At 36.8% G+C, this 16,352-nt stretch overlaps 1 protein-coding gene across 2 annotated transcripts in view; it reads right to left on the bottom strand.

Annotated features, from left to right (window-relative positions):
- LOC136850238 (sec1 family domain-containing protein 2-like) overlaps positions 1 to 16,352 on the bottom strand; it is a 228,561-nt gene that overhangs the window by 46,568 nt on the left and 165,641 nt on the right. For both annotated transcript variants that reach the window (XM_067123901.1, XM_067123902.1), the window contains exons 7-9: positions 10,716 to 10,842; positions 10,323 to 10,466; positions 2,219 to 2,344 (exon numbers count right to left, since the gene is read on the bottom strand). In XM_067123901.1, the coding sequence (XP_066980002.1) occupies positions 2,219 to 2,344; positions 10,323 to 10,466; positions 10,716 to 10,842 (397 nt within the window). The remainder of the gene's footprint in view (positions 1 to 2,218; positions 2,345 to 10,322; positions 10,467 to 10,715; positions 10,843 to 16,352) is intronic.

Raw genomic sequence — 16,352 nt, 5'->3', positions numbered from 1 at the left:
TTACTGTTACTGTATTGCATTTGATTGTTTTTATATTGTATCATTGTTAAATTTATTGTGAAATTCCCTTCTTTTATGTTTTTGATGTGAATTTTTACTGCTTTTACATACATACAGTACTTTTTATATTGTCTCTTCTCTCCTCAACAGTATAAACTCTCCCTCCCTCTATCTCAAGTCAGCTGTGAGTCACTGTAGTGATATATGATTTTGTTCATCTCTTACATTAAATTTTGTAAAATGCTTTATTCTTTTATTATTTTGTTGAATATGGTTAACATTAAACCATGTATTGTAAAGGAAAAAGCATGTTAATAGTTTTTCTCGTAGGACGCAGTAGGCTGTTGAGTACAAGTATAAACAAGACAATCGGTCAGATTGAAATACAAGTATTTGTTCGACAAACGACACAAAATTTCTTCACAAATTTCGGTTGAAAAACAGAATGTTCGACACAAGAAACATTCAACAAACGAGGTACCACTGTACATCATGTATAGTGCAAGATGTACTTTCAGTAGATCACACTAGACTAAGCTTTCTATGCTGTCTTAGTTTTGGTAGATACCACTGATAATGCATATTATATCTGAGTTAACTTTCAACTAATACTGTATATAGGCCTAGAAGCAAAAGTTCATTAGGTTAAATGCAAATCTTCATACATTAAATCAGACTTACCAACCTTATGACTTATCTAAGAATTCATTACAGTACTATTTCTTATAATTACTAACCACTTGTTACTGCATGCAAGGCAATGGCATAAACAACAACAAGCACTACTGACAAACAATCGAATAAAGAAACAACCATTTGCCGACGTTGGTTACCGTAACTAACATGACTTGTTAAAAATTTGCTAATTTTCAATTGTGACTTCCATAAATAAAAATAAAATAAATCCTTTTTCATCCTTCACGCAATGGAGAGGAAAGTGTTATGAAAGTATGCCACTAAATTTATGGTTGTAGCTGTGGCTGAAGAAACAAATAAGCTAAAGAAACGAATAATGTGCAGGCCACAAAATGTTTTGGAAGAGGCAAAAGCAGTATCTGATGCTGGCAAGATCACAGCTGTACGTACTTTCTTTAATTTACATAATTTATAAATAAAGTAAGTTGCATTTTTAAAACCAGTTCTGATAATTTATGAAAAAAACAAATCTCCGAAATAGGTTTCATTTACCAACTAATGGCTGTGATGGTGTCAGTAAAAGGCAATCAGCTTATGATTTTAAGAATGTAAACATTACAAGAATGCAAATGGTGCCTGACAGCTATGTTAATAAATTACAACGATAATAATATGCCAATAATGCAAGAAATATAATTGCATACAGTAAGGAAAACATGCTTTATTAAAATTATCATTAGTCTTAATACAACTGTATTATTTGGCTATTGCAAATGGATATCTGTCGGTGTATCAACCTAACTGAGGCCAATAGTTTCTCTCTCTCTCTCTCTATCTCATATGTGCAGGTTTAAAAGAAACAAAAGCAGCAGATTTTTAGGTCTTTGTTGAAAACGAAAGCCAGAAAAGTTTGAAGTGCCAGAAAACAATAAAAGGTCCCAGGAGATCAGACTTCGACATTGCATTTATAAAGTGGTTTAACTCCCACAAAGTGAAGGTGTAAGCATTTCTGTTGAGATGCTTATGGAGCTGGCCAGAATTTTCATAAGGAACTAAACTTAACGGATGATGGTGATTACGCATAAACTTTGTTCTACCTTTGATAACACAGCAATGTACATGTCGAATGGGCTGGCAAGACTTTGTTTACAACAGGGGTTTTTTAGGGGTGATTTTTGAAACCTGGGACTTTCTGTGGTCCAACAGTGGCCAGGTCGCAAGGGTGCTGGTTTTAAGAGGTCAGACTTTATACCCTGTCAGCCTGAAAAGAGTTCATTTGGGGAATACAGGCACTCCCTGGGTATTGGCGGGGCTTCCATTCTGAAGGCGTGACGATAACCGAAAATCGGCGATTTTCAGGAGGGGGCTTTTTCGGTGATTTTCGGTTATCAGCACCTATGTTAGGTATGTATCGGCACAAATACCCAATTATTGGCGCTGATAAGTGGAAATCACCAATAACTGAGCCCGCTGATAACCGGGGACTGCTTGTAGTATAGATTACAATGGTACTGTATTGCTGTACAGTACATGTATTTGTATATGTTAATAACAATATACTGATGCATACATTTTTTCTCACCTGTGTAAATGGCGGAGTTTCATCTGGATTACCTATTGACTGCAATAAGAGCTTTTCCATACTTAATAGCTGATCTAGGTGTGCATATTTTGGATCCAAGAGTGTCTCTACGACACCTAGACCTTGCTGTTTAAAGAACAATAGTGAATTAGATGGAGGTTTTGAATAATAATAAAATAATAAAATAATAATAATAATAATGTAATAATAACAACAATAATACATTAATAATAATAATAATACACATGGGAGGGAGACCACAAAGATTAAATAGAATGTCCCCAATATTACTAAACTGACCACCATCCAAATTTTAATCCAGTATATTCTTAAATTCAACTGTGATTATGTCCTATCAAGACTATATGAAACATTAATGCTCTTTTATAATCTTTGTATTTTCTAAAGTTAAAATGAAAACTCACAAACTTATTAAATATTATCTTGTCCTAACGAAAAGGGAATCCTCAGGAAAACTGAAACAGAATTGTCTTCAATAATAATAATAACAATAATAATAATAATAATAATAATAATAATAATAATAGTAATAATAATAATTACTGATCTTGTACAGAGTCTTCTCTATTTTCCTTATGACAGTTTTCTCTCTGTTAACACAACTGGCAACTAACGTGCCAGTGATTCATCAGGAGGAGTTAAATTTCCAGGGATTTCTGTATACATCTATTAGGAGTAAGTCAACTATGGTGGGCATAGCCCATAGGGTTATATACACATAATGATAAATATACTGTGTGTCAAATCAGGTTGCAAGTTGAAATCTTGAAGTAGCCAATGTTTCTCCCGGATTTATCCGAGTATGATCACGGCAGAGGATTGGAGTAGACTGGTGATACTAGAGGGATCTACTCTATAAATAGTCATAGGTCAGCAGGGGTTTGCCTCATGCTGATTTGTCATTGGCTGGTGGTGCAGTGCTTGCCTCCTATTGGCTGGAGAAAGTTTTCACAAGTCATTTCTCAGTGTTGAAGGTTGCGCTGGTGCAGCCTAGCAGACCATCGAGGCAGGGGCGTGACGTCGCTTGGTGGTGCGTGACATTGCGTGACATCACGGCAGCTCAAATTTTCATTGACTGCTGGGCTGCCCATCTCATTAGGTATTCGTTGCACAATGTCACGGTGGCTCAAATTTTCATTGGCTGCTGGGTTGCTTGTCTCATCAGGCATTCTTGGGCTGGGGGTGTTGTTCGGTCTGGTATTATTGACATGTCCTGGTATATTTCTTCTTTGGTGGGGAAGAAGAGCACCTCCTGTGTCATATTCAGTGAGGGCTTCTCTTGTTGAATAAGGAGTGCCTCTAGCAGTCGTAGATGTCGCTGGTCAGGGGCCCTCTCTATTATCCTGGTGTTTTTGATAATACCGTCGCAGGGGATGGCTTCCTGGCGTGTGATCCTAGTGTGATTCCTAATGGCTCCTTCCTGTGCATGGCATGAAATTCTCTTGGACAGCTTCATATTAGTCATTCCAATAAGAGCCGGAACATCCACTGGCAGGGCATGAAAATTGGTAGACAACATTCATCTGGTTTAAGGGATCTCTTGCTGGTGGGGTCTGATTGTTGTTCATGATTATGTCCCTAGTACATCGATTCTGGTAGTAGACGATGAGTTCGAGTTCTTTGTCGGCTCCAGTAGGGGTCACATTCTCCATTATAATTTTCTTCATTACAGCTTTGCCCTCGCGATATCGTGAGTGCATTTTTGCACTGATTTTCTCCTGGGGGTGAGGCTGCGGTCTCTCATTCTTGTTGTACCACTGATCAAGTACAGTACTGCACGGACGACGTTGTAGGATGTAACCCAGTAGCTGTCTGTCCCCGTGTTCACGAAAGAGAGGAATTTGAAGGTGAACATCCTGACAAAGAACAAAAAGATGACATGCAAGACAATGACAACCAAGATAACGACATAACAAATCTACAGGATGATGAAAACCAAGGCTACAACACACCAAATCTACAAGACTTGAGATACCCACAGAACATAGAAGTATACCTTGCCCACCTCCAAGACAAGGATATGAAAAGACATTTGTGCCACATCATCGCCAAACCAAAGCCTCTGGAGAAGAGACTGGAAGTCGAGCTGCTGCTTGATTCTATACAACCGTATGAGAGCCACCACCTCGTCCAAACCACTGACTCCCTGCAGCCCCTCCTGCTTGCTGAAGCCCTCACAGAGCACAGTACCTATAATAGTGGTATCTTCTCATGTGAGATGTGGGAGGCTGCCAAGGAATTGCGACAATGAGAGGACATCATCATGCGCCGAGCAGATAAGCCAGCAGCCTTTGTTCTGATCAAGATGGCGGAGTACCACCAGAAGCTGGATGCCATCTTGTCTGACAGCACCAAGTTTGAGTGCCTCTTCAAAAACCCTACTGAAGAAATCAAGAAAGAAGCTAATGACATCATCAGCAGTGTCAATGCAGCTGCCAATGCAGTATGTCTTCCACCCACCATTGGAGACTACAACCTTGGTTACCTATAAGGCACCGTAAAGACGCACAAGAATGGAAACCCCCTCCACCCTATCATCAGCCAGACACCCATTCCCACACATGGACTAGCCAAGTGCCTAAATCAAATTTTGACGCCCTGCATTCCAAGTCAATACAGCCTGCACTCTCCAACGGGGTTCCTTGAAGAAACCCGAGAGTCCCCAAGGATAGGTACTATCGCCTCCTTGGATGTAGAATCCCTATTTACAAATGTTCCTGTCGACAAGACCACTTATATCATCATGGACCGCGTCTACAGGGACTCCTCTATACCCCAGCTGAACATCCCAGAAGTATCCCTACAGGCCCTCCTCAAGATATGTACGAAGAAGGCCTCTTTCTCCACTCATAAAGACCAGATGTTCCAACAGAAGGATGGCATTGTAATGAGTTCCCCCCCCCTCGGTGTCCTGTTCATGAACCTCTATATGAGCATGGTGGAGGAGAGTGTCTTCTCCCATATAAGAAGTCCTTGTAAATACACAAGGCACATCAATGACGTTTTTGTACAAGCAGACGACAAGGACATGGTTGAAGCTATTTGGCGCATGTTCCAGCAGTACAGTTCGCTGAATTATATAATCAAATTTGGCAACAACAGCCACCACAACTTCCTTGATGTCCTTGTCTCCAAGACCGATGATGGACTAAGAACTTCAGTCTACATGATGTACATGAACTTGGGATTGTGCCTGAATGGCGACAACGAGCGCCCTGTGAGGTTCAAGAACACCAGGGTCTGGGCCTACGTTAGGAGAACCCTCACCCACTGTTCATCCTGACAGGACACTCACCAATAGCTCGACCGTGTCACCCAGATGCTCATGAATAACGGGTACTCGAATCGACAAATCAAGTAAGTCCGTACAGCGCTTGATCAGTGGTACAACAAGAATGAGAGACACAGCAGCCACCACAAGAATGAGAGACACAGCAGCCACCCCCAGGAGAAAATCAAGCTGTTTTATAAGGCAAAAATGCACTCGTGACATCCTGAGGGCGAAGCCGTAATAAAAAAAATTATAATGAAGAAAGTGACCCCTACTGGAGCCGACAAAGAACTCGAACTCATCATCTGTCAGAATCAACGTACCAGGAACATGATAATGAAAAACAATCTGACCGTGCCAGCAAGAGATCCCTTAAAGCAGATGAATACTGTCTACCAATTTTCATGCCCTGCCAGTCGATGTCCCGACTCTTATTGGAATGACTACTATGAAGCTGTTCAAGAGAATGCCATGCCATGCGCAGGAAGGAGCTATTAGGAATCACACCAGGATTGCACACCAGGAAGCCATCTCCTGCAACGGTATTATAAAAAACACCAGGATAATAGGGAGGGCCCCTGAACAGTGACGTCTACGACTGCTGGGGGCACTCCTTATTCAACAAGAGAAGCCCTCACTGAATACAATGCAGGAAGTGCTCTTCCTCCCGACCAACTTGAGAAGAAATATACCAGGACATGTTGATAATACCAGTTCGAACAACACCTCTGGCCCAAGAATACCTGATGAGATGAGCAACCCAGCAGCCAATGAAAATTTGAGCTGCCGTGACATTGCACAACAAATACCTAATGAGACGGGCAATCCAGCAGCCAACGAAAATTTGAGCCACCATGACATTGCAAAACGAATACCTAATGAGACAGGCAATCCAGCAGCCAATGAAAATTTGAGCCGCCATGACATTGCACAACGAATACCTAATGAGACAGGCAATCCAGCAGCCAATGAAAATTTGAGCCGCCATGACATTGCACAACGAATATCTAATGAGACAGGCAATCTAGCAGCCAATGGAAATTTGAGCCGCCATCGAGCTGCCATGATGTCACGCAATGTCACGCACCACCAAGCGACGTCATGCCCCTGCCTCAACGGTCTGCTAGGCTGCACCAGCGCGACCTTCAACACTGAGAAATGACTTGAGAAAACTTTCTCCAGTCAATAAAGAGGCAAGCACTGCACCACCAACCAATAACAAACCAGCATGAGGCAAACCCCCCCTGCTGACCTATGACTATTTATAGAGTAGGTCCCTTTAGTATCACCAGTCTACTCTGATCCTCTGCCATGATCATACTCGGATAAATCTGGGAGAAACGTTGGCCACTTCAAGATTTCAACTTGCAACCTAATTGACATACAGCATATTTATCATTAGGTGTATATAACCCTACAGGCTATGCCCACCACATTTGACTTACTCCTAATAGATGTATACAGAATTCCCTGGAAATTTAACTCCTCCTGATGAATCACATTGGCGCATTACTCGCCAATGCAGCGATTTCTTTCAATAGTACTTGTTTGAAAGAGGGTCTACTACCAATAATAATAATAATAATAATAATAATAATAATAATAATAATAATAATAATAATAATAATAATAATAATAATAATAATAATAATTTTCATAAAGTAATTTCTTTTATCAGCATGTAACATCAGAGAAAGCAGCAGCAGACTTGAAATTGGTAACCTAATGAAGCTGTCCAATTAAAACAGCAATGCTAAACCTTTTACAAAAATGGATACAAAAAAATTAAGTGGTTCTACATGCAGCAGAAGCAATAAAAATCATATCTTTAAAATTGTTTCAATATTTTCCATTAAATATAGAATTTCCAAGTTTTATTCACACAAAACGAGAATTATATTGTGGTTTATTGAAAAAATAAGTGTGTTCTAACTTATATTTAACCCTTAAACGCTGAGCCTCTATTTACAAAAGTGTCTGCCGTATGCCGACGGGGTTTGAGAGTTAGCGCCGAAGGGGAAAGAAAGTTTTTTTCAAAAAATCACAGCACACTTAGTTTTTAAGATTATGAGTTCATTTTTGGCTCCTTTTTTTCTCATTGCCTGAAGTTTAGTATGCAGTCATCAGAAATGAAAAAAAATTTCATTATCATATATAAATATTGGAATATATGACAGCGCAAAAAAAAATGTCATAAATAATTGTATACAAATCGCGCTGTGAGCAAAACGGTTAAAGCTAACGAGTTATTTTTTTTTGTTATATAGTAAACTAAATTGCGATGATTTTGGTATATAACAAATTGTAAAATGATCAAAGCAACACAGAGAAAATATTATCACAAAATGATGGATGAATTTGTAACTCGCGGACGTAAAAAAATGTTTTTTTAAAAATTCACCATAAATCGAAATATTGTGTGCTAGAGACTTCCCGTTTGTTGCAAACTGAAAGTAAATGACTGATTATTACTCGAATGTAAGAGTTTTAGCTTACAATTGCATTTTTCAACCATTTCGGTCAAGTCAAAGTTGACCAACTTATCATGATTTATATGAAAATATTTCAAAACTGATAAAAGCTATGAGTTATTTTTTGTATTCTACATGAAATTGCACACATTTTCATATATAAAACTTTATGTATCGGCTAATATAAAACGGTGCAAAAATTACAACAAAGTGACTAAAGAAATTCTGAGATTTTCAGCAGAGTTGGCACGCGTGGACGTAAGGAAAAAGTTTTCTTAAAAAATCCACTATAAATCGAAATATTGTGCTAGAGACTTCTCATTGTTGCAAAATGAAGGTAAATAATTGAATATTACTAAATTTAAGAGTTTTAGCTACAACTGCAACATTTGGTCGAAGTCAAAGTTGACCAAAGGTTGAAATTTTGGCACTTTTTTATATAAAAATATTTCAAAACTGATGAAAGCTACACATGAGTTATTTTTGTTGTATTCTACATGAAATTGCACACATTTTCATATATAAAACGTTATGTAACGGCTAATATAAAACAGTGCAAAAATTACAACAAAGTGACTAAAGAATTTCTGAGATTTTCAGCAGTTAGTGTGTGCGGAGGTAAGGAAAAAGTTTTTTAAAAATTCACCATAAATCGAAATATTGTGCTAGAGACTTCTCGTTTGTTGCAAAATGAAGGTAAATGATTGAATATTACTAGAATGTAAGAGTTTTAGCTCACAATTGCATTTTTCGACCATTTCGGTCGAGTCAAAGTTGACCAAAGGTTGAAATTTTGGCACTTATCGTGATTTATATGAAAATATGTCAAAACTGATAAAATCTACAACCATGAGTTATTTTTTGTTGTATTCTACATGAAATTGCACACATTTTCATATATAAAACTTTAGGTAACAGCTAATACAAAACTGTGCAAAAATTACGCCAAAGTGACTAAAGAATTTCTGAGATTGTAAGAGCCTGACGCCGTCTCTTCCAAACACGTGTGTGTTCGTGTGCTCGTCGTCCATCGGAGTGGCAAGACGTTTGGTGTCTTCACAAACAGAAACATACACACAGTTTGATACAGAAGATTCGTTGGAACATTATGAGTACATGATTAGAATGCTTGCATGGCAATGCAAGTAGTGGTGATTGTACATACATCAAGACAACAATGGTTAGGGAGAAACAGACTGAAATATTGTATGGTTGAAATCGCGTTCCTTTAGAGAAAGAAACGAGATGCTCTTGTTGTCTCATCCACTCCGATGGACGACGAACACACACGTGTTTGGAAGAGCCAGCGTCAGGCTCTTACAAGATTTTCAGCAGAGTTAGTGTGGACGTAAGGAAAAAGTTTTTTAAAAAAATTCACCATTAATCGAAATATTTTGCTAGAGACTTCTCGTTTGTTGCAAAATGAAGGTAAATGATTGAGTATTACTAGAATGTAAGAGTTTTAGCTTACAATTGCATTTTTCGACCATTTCGGTCGAGTCAAAGTTGACCGAAGGTTGAAATTTTGGCACATCATGATTTATATGAAAATATGTCAAAATTGATAAAAGCTACAACCATGAGTTATTTTTTGTTGTATTCTACATGAAATTGCACACACTTTCATATAAAAAACTTTATGTAAAGGCTAATAGAAAATGGTGCAAAAATTACGACAAAGTGACTAAAGAATTTCTGAGATTTTCAGCAGATAACGTTAGCTGATGCTTTCTTTTGGGGTAAGAAAGAAATTCGCGCATTCGCACCTGGGTCACGCTTATAAACAAAACATTTTGGGGTAAGAAAGAAATTTGCGCATGCACACCTGGGTCGCGCTTATAAACAAAACAACAGTGTGGTCCGTAAACTCCCAGCATCCCTCAAGGCGCGATTTAAAATTTTTCGCAAACGAGGCCATAGGTATTTTTCTGCGAATATTTAAAAAACTTTTTGTAGTCAACGTATTTTACGTCCACTTGGCACCCGACAGACAATTTTTGTTGACGTAAAATACGTCCAGTCGGCGTTAAAGGGTTAAATGACTGTTACTAAATGTTGCCCCTCCTTGATCCAAACTTCTTGTCAATTCAACCATCTTGTAGTAACCCACATTATGGTAATGAAGGATTTACAATAATTTCTGCAGTAATTTCACAAAACCCAGTGTGGCAATATATGTTACAGCTGTAAGAAAAGCAAATGAACTTTACAAATGCAAATGGCTCTAACTTCTCACAACATACTGACGTATATTTCTGTAAGAGAAAAATGTGCTTGACTGTGGTATATAATAACAATACCTTTTAGGGTCCATTTTCTCTAAATTTAAGAAGCTAATTACCTGTATCAAGCCAGCATTTTCACTAAAGGCTTCAATGTTAGAGCTGGTCTGCTGAATATTTTTCTTGAGGTTCTCTGGTGTAACCCTTGTATCCCTGCCACTGTCCACTCCAACAATATTTTTACGACAAGCAATTTCTAAAATCTTAAAATCAGAATACCCTTGTTAATCACAGAAAAAAAGTGATAGACAACAAATATAATCAAACCAAGACTCAGTTGTTTTGGAAATATGACAAATGCTTAAATTATAATCATAAGAAAATTAATAGATCACAGTGCTCAGTTATGTACTGTATCATATGATACATAATACAAAAAGAGAGAGAGAGAGAATGTCTGAACAAGACTCCTCAAACAATTTTATTTTAATAAGGTCATGAAAGTAACTTACATATTTATTTAAGAGAGAAAGTGATTCCTTCTTTGACGATAAAACCAGAGAGCTTAGAACCTTTGTTGCCCGTTCTTCTTCTTCCTGTGGAGCTAAACATCCAGGTACTAAGGTCCACTCGCTACTCCTGCAATTGCAAAAGACTATTTGAAACAACAAAATCAGGACAAGAGCCTCAACAAACTAGTAAGCACATTGTAGAATATTAACAACTATAACTTTTGAGTACAGTACTCTAATACCAGCACTGGCTGGTAAAATGGGATGAAAATTGGGATATTTCATTCTAAAATAAAACTCTATTTTATGCTAAGTTCATCTAGGTTCTTCCAAAACACCTGACATAAAATTTAATTCTTCCTCAATTTTAATTATTTATCACTCAACCATTATTTACAACTAGTTCTTTCATGTGCCAAAAACATTCTCACATTGCTTCTGTCTATTTTAAAATAAAAAATGGAAGTCACGCAGTAGCACCATGTGTGGGCAGATCCTAGGGTCTCAAACAGGTATATACATGTATTATTCGTGTGCCATATGTCTGCGGTTGAGTTAACTACAGTGTACTACCAAGACATTGCGACATTTCCATTAGCTGTGATAATTTATACATGGATTATTTTTTATCATTCTAATTGTCTTTGTTTCCTGAATGGTCGATCATGTGTCTGCAGTAGGGTTAACTACTACCGAGATATCATAGACATTTCTATTAACTATGATAATTTGTTCACGAATTATTTTTTTGTATCATTTCAACTTTCATTTGTTTCTTGAATGATTGATGTGTATTCTGGTCACAAAATGAACTGATTAATGAGATTTTTTTAAGACTTTCTGTCTTAAGAAAGCTGGGCAATCAACTGCATGTTTTCTCATGGTGAGTGGTAGTTTGCCAAAAAAAAAAAATTACAAAATCCTAGCTTCCTTCTTTGTCCATGGACAAAGAACAACTAGTGCTGTTAGTTTTCAAGTCTAGTCTTAAGTTTGCAATTACTAAATTGTGGGTACAACTTGTAACTGGTAAGTTCTGATAATTTTGTTGTTAGTAAGTGCTAGACAGTCAGTTACCCAAGCAAATGGGATGCTTTGGTTTAATTCACTGATAACTTTAATTTTTGCTTATTATTTTTTAGGATCTACAGTACTTACCTAGTAAGACATAAGGTTGGGTTGAATATGTTTCACTCCCATTACTCCTCAGTGTAATTGTTTATTTGCTGATTTTCCTTCTCACTAAGATTAACAAACTAGTTTTGGTACTGGTAACTCATTAATTAATGTTATTGGTGTATTTAATACACTTTGCTCTTGATTTTAGAAACCACAAGGTTTCTTTACAATGCTTATGGTAACCAGTGTTATATAAATTGTACTGTACTTTGTGCACTGTATGAATTTTATTTCAGTTCATTCATTTTGTCAACTTTCATGTTCAGCGTAAAGATGCCATAAGAAAGGTGTACCAATGTGCTTGGTGAAGCTTGATATGCCTCCTTGTGAAGTATGATATGAACACCAAACAAACTGTGTAGTAATTTGAAGGTCAACATTCAAATCTTTGGCTTTATCCTCTAGCTTGTCAAGAAGAATTCCTTTACCAGTACTGTATTTGTTAAGGCTCCTCCTTCCCTAAAGTATCAGCTGGATTGACAAGTTCATGCCCAGTACAACTCAGTGGCACTCCTGCTTTTGCTCCTGTTTCAACCAAATTGCCACTTAGTGCTACTCCAGATTCTTCAGCTATCACTTCATACCCAATGATGCTCATTAAGTACAGAATAGCACGCTGAACTTGAGGCAGGTTGATGTATTCTCTTCAGGAGCATTTGCAATGTCTGATACCAGAGATTTTGCTTCCTCCTCTCCTGCTCCAGCCTAGGCAGTAAGAGCTTTCACTGGAGTCACAGTGGAGGCATTTGCTGTTACCAGATGAGACAATTTGTCACCATTGAGAGCCCTTATTTACAAAGTGGAACCCATGTACAGAACCAGGTTTAGTCACTCCATGGCATTTTTAAGAAACACTTTGCATCACCCAATTCTGTATCTTCAAGAGACAGGATTAACTCCAATGAGAGCCACAACATGGGCTGCTTTACTATCAAGAACTGCTCTAGCTCTCATGACCAATGTTGCTCCACTGACCAGAGCTGTACTAGCATCCAGAATTGTGACCACAGTCCATCCAGCTTTCTTAACCCATCTTGCTCAACTGGAGCTTCGACAATGGCCACTCCAGCTTTCACAATCAGAGCAGTTCCAACAGCTGGAACAATGACCATAGCCATCCTCATGGCATGAACCATGACTAGAATCAATCCAGCTTTCTGGTCCAGTGACATTCCAATGACTGGCTGCTCTTGTAATCAAGATTCTAACTATACTTTGGAAGGAGCCAGAGGAAAGAGAAGTTTTCAAGGTACAAGATGCCTTTTTCAAAGAGCAAGAGTGCTAGTTTCATATGCTGTTGCAGCAACTGTAGCGCAGACAACAGCAAAGGTACAACAAACTAAATTATACTGTGGACCATGTGACAACTTTCTGAGTCTCCCTCTCACTCCCTGTTTCTATTTACAGTTCCTGATACAGAAGAATCTTAAGACCCCTGAACAGAGTAACAAGATAGAGACTGGGAGTTTTAAATGTCAACACCTTTTCTATTGGTCATTCTCTACTTCTTAGTCTTGGGATGATTCCTCTATTGAGAAAGACCACTGACATAAGATTTTCCAAAAGAGTTAGAGTGTTTGCTCCCCACTCCTGAGTTTAAAGAAAATACTGTAACCCCAGACAGACAGATCTCTATGGTTCCTAGATTTTAGACAAAGGAGCCTCAATCCCTTTCAAAGAATGAAAGAAACTGTCAAGCAGCCAGTAACAATGAACTCTGATAAGCAGATCCCAGGATCTCAAATAAGCAACAGTCCCAATCTTCATGTTTGTTGAGCCATGAGCTGCAAGAAAATGGCAGGACTGGGAGGCAAGAACTCATCCGAATAATGAAATGGGTTTGTATGAAAAATGACATTTTTATGATATGGGTTTGTATGAAAAATGACATTTTTATGATAAAGTATTATATATACTTACCAAGTAATTACATTGCTATTGGTTCCTAACCTGAGGCAGCTTAAAAATTCAAAATTTGCACAACAGCACTTCTATCGTTTGTGTGTGGGTGATACGGTCCCGGCCACTATCCAGGACTTTGGGAAACAACTTAGCAGAGAGCTCGATTCGTTTCATGCTCTAATGTTCATACAAGGGGAGGTGGGCGGGCTCTGATCATGTAATTACTTGGTAAGTATATATAAAACTTTATCATAAAAATGTCATTTTTATATAAATAACTTACCAAGTAATTACATAGCTGATTCCACATTGTGGGAGGTGGGAGAGATCATGGACATTTTCTGCTCCAAAGCATTAAGTAAGCAATGAATTTGAAATAGAGAGGTTGCTTACATTAACCCTTAAACGCCTGTTGGACGTAGCAAACGTCGACTAAAACTGTCTGTTGAATGCCGAGTGGACGTAGCAAACGTCGACTACAAAAATTTCAACCTTTGGTCAACTTTGACTCGACAGAAATGGTAAAAAATGCAATTGTAAGCTAAAACTCTTACATTCTAGTAATATTCAATCATGTACCTTCATTTTACAACAAATTGGAAGTCTCTAGCACAATATTTCGATTTATGGTGAATTTTTGAAAAAATTTTCGGCTGAAAAAAAACTCATTTTGTTATTTTTGCCTGTTCTATATTAGCCGTTTATTAATCTTTGGTTGTTTTATGGGCGGTACGGGTAGTTTGTTTAAAATTTCCAGAAATTTTCACAGGAGTGTTTATTTTGTCAGTAGCGAACGGGTTGTTCTCTTGGGGAAGAGAAATTTTTGCACAGTTCTATATTAGCCCAGGCTTACATAAAGTTTTATATAGGTGGAAAATGTGTGCAGTTTTTTCATGTCCAATACAACAGAAAATAACTCCTGTTGTCGTTAGTTGTGGACTTCGCTGGAGCTTTTTTTGTATCGACTGCTGCAGTTTTGAACTTTATACATTTTGTTTCTTTTTTTTTTTTTTTTTTTTTTTTTTTATAAAGCAAACTCCTGTATTTTTGATAACCAGAGCAAAATTTCAACCTTTGGTCAATTGGCTCTTTGCTCTCGGAGTTTTCACCACATTGAGGAGGAGGTTGGTTATTTTGAAAAAAAAAAATTTGTAAAATGGTAAAAACTTTGGTTGTTTTAAGCTAAAACTTTGTTTACATTCTAGTAATATTCAATCATTTACCTTCATTTTGCAAAAAACTGGGGAAGAGTCTCTTTGAAGCACAATATTTCGATTTATGGTGAATTTTTGTTAAAAATTTTTTTTTTGCTGCTGGTACTTCTTTTTATATATGTAATATTACTTTATTTTTGTGTTTATGGTCTGACCTGGCTCATTTTGTTATGCTTTTTTTTTTTTTTTTTTTTTAGATTTTTATTAACCAGAAATTCTATTTTTTCAAACTCCTGTATTTTTGTTATTCCTCCTCCTTTTGTCGTAATGTTTGCACAGTTTTATATTAGATCCTGTGTTTTTCATAAAGTTTTTTATATATGAAAATGTGTGCAATTTCATGTAGAATACAACAGAAAATAACTGATGGTTGTAGCTTTTATCAGTTTTGAAATATTTTCATATAAATCACGATAACTGCCAAAATTTCAACCTTCGGTCAACTTTAACTCGACCGAAATGGTAAAAACACAATTATAAGCTAAAACTCTTACATTCTAGTAATATTCAATCATTTACCTTCATTTTGCAACAAACTGGAAGTCTCTAGCACAATATTTCAATTTATGGTGAATTTTGAAAAAAATTTTTTTTTTTTTTATGTCACGTTGTCGTAATGTTTGCACTGTTTTATATTAGTCGTTACATAAAGTTTATATATAGGAAATGTGCGCAACATGTAGAATACAACAGAAAATCTCAGAAAGCTTTTTCAGTTTTGAAATATTTTGTTAAATCGATAATGTTTGCATCGTTTACGAAATTAGCAATTATCGTTATTCTAGTAAATTCAATCATTTATATATGAAAATTTCAATTTATGGTGAATTTCTGAAAAAAAGAATTTAACAGAAATTAGCTCATGGTTGTTTGCATCGTTTTACATTTTTATCAGTTTTCATGTAGAATAAACAGAAATTATTTATCAGTTTTGAAATAAATCATCGATAACTGCCAAAATTTCAACCTTCAGTCAACTTTAACTCGACCGAAATGGTAAAAACGCAATTGTAAGCTAAAACTCTTACATTCTAGTAATATTCAATCGTTTACCTTCATTTTGCAATAAATTGGAAGTCTCTAGCACAATATTTCGATTTATGGTGAATTTTTAAAAAAACATTTTCCTTACGCTCTTGCGTAACTCGGCCAACATCTCAGAAATTCTTTCGTCTTGTTGTCGTAATATTTGCACCGTTTTATATTAGTCGTTACATAAAGTTTTATATATGAAAATGTGCGCAATTTCATTTACAATACAACAAAAATAACTCATGGTTGTAGCTTTTATCAGTTTTGAAATATTTTCATATAAATCATGATAAATAGAAAAATTCGACTTTCG

The sequence above is a fragment of the Macrobrachium rosenbergii genome, chromosome 21 (assembly GCF_040412425.1).
Source record: "Macrobrachium rosenbergii isolate ZJJX-2024 chromosome 21, ASM4041242v1, whole genome shotgun sequence".
In the NCBI taxonomy this organism is placed as follows: Eukaryota; Metazoa; Arthropoda; class Malacostraca; order Decapoda; family Palaemonidae; genus Macrobrachium; species Macrobrachium rosenbergii.
Note: the sequence above shows the minus strand (reverse complement) of the source record. Positions and strands in the feature narration are given on the sequence as shown.